The sequence below is a fragment of the Aegilops tauschii genome, chromosome 2 (genome assembly GCF_002575655.3).
Source record: "Aegilops tauschii subsp. strangulata cultivar AL8/78 chromosome 2, Aet v6.0, whole genome shotgun sequence".
Lineage (NCBI taxonomy): Eukaryota > Viridiplantae > Streptophyta > Magnoliopsida > Poales > Poaceae > Aegilops > Aegilops tauschii.
Genome location: NC_053036.3, coordinates 45,316,687 through 45,322,908, shown reverse-complemented (window position 1 = coordinate 45,322,908; position 6,222 = coordinate 45,316,687). Strand labels below are relative to the sequence as shown.

The 6,222-nt window shown below is 50.5% G+C and overlaps 1 protein-coding gene across 1 annotated transcript; it reads right to left on the bottom strand.

The window, feature by feature from the left end:
* Positions 1-4,155: 4,155 nt before the first annotated feature.
* Positions 4,156-5,631, bottom strand: LOC109736065 (uncharacterized). Its single transcript, XM_020295283.4, has one exon. The coding sequence runs from the start codon at positions 5,015-5,017 to the stop codon at positions 4,292-4,294; it is 726 nt and encodes a 241-aa protein (XP_020150872.1). The 5' UTR covers positions 5,018-5,631; the 3' UTR covers positions 4,156-4,291.
* Between the last annotated feature and the right edge of the window lie 591 nt (positions 5,632-6,222).

Here is a 6,222-nt window from a genome sequence, read left to right as displayed (position 1 = left end):
AAAAACTACCATTCTTTTTAATTTTTCAAAAAACTACCATAAAATTGGTTGGTTGTTTCAAAAAACCCAAATGACCATGTGATTAAAAATTAATCTGGTTTATGACAGGTCAGGCCCGCTCCTAAAGAAACAGTTTGTTGACTGTTTTGTTTGACCGTTAAATGACATGTGGGTCCACATGTCAGGCTCTCTTTTCCTTCCACTTCTCTTTCTTCTCTCCGTGAACTTCCCTTATCTCTCTCTCTCCCGAGCGACCTACAGCCAGCGCCGCCGCCGCCATGGGCCGCGATAGCAGCAGCTCAGGCCGCGGGCAGCAGCCGGCATGACGGGCTCCTTCCGGCCGCTCCCAGTGGTGACTTTCAGCAGGAGCAGGAGCACGAGCTCCGGCCGCGTACAGCAGCCGCCACGACGGGCTCCCTCCGGCCACTCCCCGTTCCGCCGGAGCATGAGAGAAGCAGCCGGCAGACGTTCAGCACGAGCAGGAGCAGCTAGGGCGGCGATAGATGCGGGAAGGCAAGAGCACGGCTGGCCACCTCCGGCCGCTCCACAGCCACGGCCGGCCGCGCCATGGGGAGGCTTGCGCCGCCGCCTGCCTGCTCAGCCCGCGCCATGGGGAGTCTCCCGCGAGCAGCACCACGGGGAGCACCGGCGACCAGCAGCCCGGGCGGGAGAGCGGCACCACGGAGTTGGCTCCGGCGACCAGCAGCCCGGGCGGCGCCAAAGCGCCCGTGAGCAGCAGCCTGGGCGGCGCCAGATGCGAGCAGCTGCTGCTTGCCGCCGGCCATGGCCGCCGCAGCCACTGCCAAGCAACATCGGCAGACCAGCACATCGGCTCCGGCGATGAGCTCGCCGGCGAGGACCTGATTGCTTTTTGTATTTTTTACAGGGACCCGATTGCTTTTTAAAAAATATCACAGGGACCTGATTGTTTTTTTTTAAATATTTGGGCCCCACCTGTCATAACCTGTAACGGTAAATCTAACGTGTAAACCTAACGGTCAACCTGACGAATGGGATCGAGCTATCATAATCTAGCTTAAAACTTAACTGCTCAACCATTAGGGTTTTTTGAAACAGTCAACCAATTTTGTGGTAGTTTTTTGAAAAATTAAAAAAAGTGGTAGTTTTTTGTAGCCATAGCCTGTAATATGGTAGTTTTTCGCTATATACTCTACTGAAGTGCTGCCATCAACTGCCATAGGCATAACCTCTACTCTATTGTGACCGAGATAATCTTGTGTGAAACTGCCCAGAATTCAGATTGGCAACTAAGAGCCCAATGGGTACTTCATGTTTCATGATTAGCTTTCGTTGATTATCTTTTGATGATTTTATATGGGGAGCATGTTTTTTTAAACTGTGGTCTCCTTATAAAAGCATTTTAATCACAAACCTTTAGATGGGCATTTTCCAGAGTGCCATCTTTGGCTCTTTGCAGTCTCAGAAATTCAAATTTACCATAGTAGTGTTAGAAAATCTTTATGTTAGGCTTATCTCTTAATTGGGAGTGGCAAGTTAAAAAGAACGCTCTTGCTGTAAAACGATGGTAATGAAGTACCCCTCTTTCATGTTTACTTTTTGTACTGTTTTTCTCTTCTCTAGCTATACCTAATATATAACCCAGTAGGCGTTTGGACCGAATAGCTTCAGTTCTTTGACAGATTTGAAGGACCAAGATGCTTGTACATTGTTGTGGTAGGTGATTCTGGAGACCATTTTGCTAAGAAGAGAGCTTCCCCGGATATTCTGCATTTCTCAGCAGGCAGTTGGGCAGCCAGCAGTTTCTTGTGTATTATTGAGTGTCAGAACTTTGGGTTTTACGCATCTGTAGTGAGCTCATCAGCTTGGTCCCAACTACACAGAAACAGTTGAGCACCACTTACAGTGTATTGCATGTCATGTACGTAATGCTTTCTCTGGTTTGGGGTTGAACGTATTTTGTAAATGTTCAGGCATTGCATGTCATACACATGTAATGCTTTCTCTGGTGGATAGGGGATTTCTGCAATCTGGATAAATAAGTGGATACGCTTCAGGTACGCAAGATCAAATCTTCTTGGTCATGGATGAATCTGCCAGATTAGCTGGTAAGATCTACCCGTAGTACTAGTATATAACTTTTGCGGAAACACTAACGCCCACACGTGTGGCAGTTTTGCAACTCGCCCACACGCGTGGGTTATCGTTCAGTGCAGTTTGCACGAATCTTGACACATTAAGACAGAATTTGCATGCCACGTAGGACGGGCTTGGTGTGTGGGCGTTGGAGAGTTTGCCCACACGCCCGCACCACGCTGTTTGCCAGTTGCGCTGTGTGGGCGAACTAGTTTCTGCCCACACAGCCACCACCTAGTCCATACGCGTGTGGGCAAACTGCTTTTCGCCCACATGACACTCCTACGTTGTGGATGGCAACTGCAGTTACGCAAACGTGGCAACTAGGTAAACACACATGGCAACTGTGATTCTTTGCTAGACGACAACTGCAGTTGCGCGTACGTGGCAACCAGATAAACACATATGGCAACTGTGATTAACCATACATGGCAACTATGGTTGGACCACATGTGGCAACTAGGTAAATACACATGGTAACTACTGTTTGACCATATGTGACAAGTAGTTAATCACACACGGCAACTACAGTTTGATTACACGCGGCAACTACCATAAATTAGTGGCAACTATAGTTAACCAAAACAGATAGAGTTAACCAAAACATCTGCCAACCAGGGTGGCAACTAAATCGTCACCCCGTGGGTACCTAACGTAGCTGCGTGAGGACGTGTGGGCATTTTTGCTTCATGCGACACGTGCGGAGTGAAGATGAGTAGTACTTGTTGGGCGTGTGGCATGAAGTAGCCGCGCCCACATGTGTGGGCAATTCTAATGTCCGCCCACACACAGCCCGTGTGGGCTGCCTCCTGCTCACACCACACACGGCGTGTGGGTGCATGTCGAATATACCACACGTGTGGTGGATATCGGCGTCCAGCTTTTGCAAGTACTAGTAAGCAGCTTATATTGTGTATAGCCCCAGACGTGCTGAACCTCTGCAGCTAAGCCAGATGTCCTGACAGCTAAAACACGTTGGTGGTTGCAATAACACTGGAGCTATGCTATACACACGACAAAACATGGACGATTCATAGACGATGTTTAAAATCCGGCCACACATGCATGCATACATCAGGCACCGGGCGTTGGATTTCGGTGTCGTGCATGCGTCGGGCAGCAGGATCGTGCATGAAGCGACTATCAAACAAGATGCAGCAGGATCGTGATGGATTTTAAATGTCGCTCAGTTTCAGAGCACTGAACATCAAGCAACGATCAAAGAAGATGCTCTAGCAGTTTGCAGTTTCCAGTTTGGTTGGTGCCTGAAACTGAAACTGAATTCGGTTTTGCTCTTTGATCGGTGCCTGAAAGTAAATTTGCCCACTGACGTACTCATCGATCTCGATCTCGCCGTCACCGTCAGTGGAGCCCAGCACAATTTCTATCGATGGAAACCCTAAAAGGGAAGGGAAAGAGGCCGGCCGCCATCAAGCCCCCAAAATTAAAATAGATGACCCAACTTTATATTAAACTTAGTATAAAGTTGAGTCATCTATTTTAAAATGGAGGGAGCTCAAATCAAATCTTCACACACAGTGAACGAACAACAAAAGAAAAAGGCTAAAAAGGGACAAAGCCGCCATGATGTTTATGGATCTCAAACCAAACCAAATCTCGACAGTCCACTGCGAGCAGCCAGGCAATACACCATCTACGAACGGCCGGGTCCCGTACGTACGTCGGTGCGTACATACGTACGTGTCGTCGGGCGGCGAGTGCGGTGCGAGCCGAATAAATCGGCACGGCAGAACGGGTCGCCCGTCTCGCCCGGCCGCTTTCTAGAACGATGCTGGAACGGCACGACTGTGACCGACAGCTCTGCCTGCGTGCGTACCATTTTCAGCACCAAAACGTACGGACCGGAAGCCGGGGCAGGTCTCCGTCTACCCACAGTAGTCGTCGTCCAACTGCGTACACGTAGCTCCAGTCCAGAGTACAGACGGCGACATGCACGCCGGTCGATCGGTGCTGTACGTTAGCCCGACAGTTTTTTTGGCTGGATGCATAGATGGATAGATCGAGCGATCGACGAAAAAGTGGAAAAATACATACATTAATTAGGGACCGGACAAAAGAACTACTACAGGAGCTGTAAGTACTGAGAAATCTACGGCGGTCCTGGACTACTCGTGGTTAATAATGCATGGAGAACATGGAGCTCGATCGGCTGGAGCTAGAGCAGCTGGCTGCTCTCGTACATGACGCTCCACGAGTCCAGCGTCGGGTAGCACGGCTGCTGCTGCTGGTGGTGGTGGCGATGGAGCTCCGCGGCGTCCACGTCGGCCGGCATCAGCAGCGCGCCGTCGAACGGGTGGCAGTCCAGCAGCGCCGCGCCGGAAGACGCGTCGAACGACGCGGGCAGGAGTGCGCCGCTTCCATCGGGCGCGCCCGGCTCGGCCTGGACGGCCATCACGTGCTGCACCATGAGCCGGAAGTTGGCGGGGTCGGTGCTGATGTACGTGGTGGGCGCGCGCTTCGACGCCCGCGCGCGCCGCTTCCCGGCGCGCCCCGCGCCCGCCGCGTTGGGCCCCAGGCCCGCCCGCCTCTTGTTCGCCGCGGCGCCCACGGGGGTGGACGGCGGACGCGGCGGCGCGTCTGACGCGACAAGGACGGAGTCGCAGGCGAGTGAACCCGTCGCCGGCGCGGCCGTGGAGGCGAACCAGCTGCTGCCATCGCCCGCGCTGTACGGGAAGTCCGCGAGGAGGGAGGAGGAGGAGGGCGCCGAGGCGGAGGACGGGGAGGAGACCGCGGGGGAGTAGTCGTACTCGTACTCGGGCATGGACGAGAAGTTCAGCGCGCGCGCGAGGGCGGCGTCGGTGTAGTAGGCAGGGCCGAGCGAGCAGGAGGCCGAGAGGAACGACGCCGGTGGTGGCGGCAGCAGGCACGACATGGCGTCCATGCTGATGATGATCAGGTGACAAGTGAAGCACGTTCGAAGTTTGAACGCCGGCGTGCGTGCAGCGCAGGTGAGTCACAGGAGGAGGAAGAGGAGGGTTTGCGTGCGGCTTTGCGGGATGCGGTTTTTTACGCTCGCGTTCCGTATGCAGCGCATATCAGGACCGCCCAATCCCTGCTCATGATCCGACATGCATGGGAGAAAGCTGACAAGGTCCCAATGTATTCTTCGTATCCCCCTATTCTTGATTCCTTCTCCTCCGTATTATTCTGAAGCTAGCGGACAGCTAGTGGCCTGATGCTACTCCCTGCGTTTCATATTACTTGTCGCTAATCTAGATACATCCATTTCCGAGACAAATAATTCCAAACAAACTTTATACTAAATCAGCGACGAGTAATATGAAACGAAGGAAGTAGATTCCTCTAGCTTCACATGCAAAACTACGCTCTAGGTTTTGCCCTATTCATTCGTACGCGTTTATTTGCAATACAGGCACACGGTATTTGCAATCCAGGCACTGCTTTATCTTAGCTGGGTTAAGTATTCTTAATAAAGTTTCTAAAGTTCTTCTAATATTTATGGAAAATTCTGCAGGAATATTACTGTGAAGTGACATAATTAGTTTTCCACGTGCATACACTGCACTCAAAGAAGGGTACTCCCTCCGTTTTATAATGTAAGACGTTTTTTGACACTACACTAGTGTCAAAAAACATCCTATCTTATGAGACAGAGGGAGTACTATTAGACAAACAGAAATCAGTACCCTGCACACCAAACAATACGGTACTAGGCAACAATAGTTCTGACACAAAGAAACACAAAGTTGCGGACACAGTTTAACTTTTGGTTCAATTTAACCATCTATGCTCCCCTGCTCCGCTGCCGTTTCCTTTGAATATACTACCTCCGTTTTGTTTATTAGATCCCTTGTATTTTTGTTCAATTTTAACAATCTATTTGACTAACAAAATAGAAAGTATTTGATACAAATAGTATATTGTTGGTTTGTATTTTAAAGAGGTTCCTCATGGGACATTGCTTTCGGCTCTAGGGAGTGTATGCTTGCCAAGGTCAAAACAATATATGTGTTCACTGTCACACCCAAATGCCTACTGCAGAATATGTTGACATGTGCAAAAAAAATCAAGTCGAATGACAAATATTACCTTCAGATGGTACGCTTAATTATGTTTTTTCACCAA

Excerpts from the sequence above, each read along its gene's own strand:
- LOC109736065 (XM_020295283.4), bottom strand. The coding sequence starts at position 5,017 with ATGGACGCCATGTCGTGCCTGCTGCCGCCACCACCGGCGTCGTTCCTC.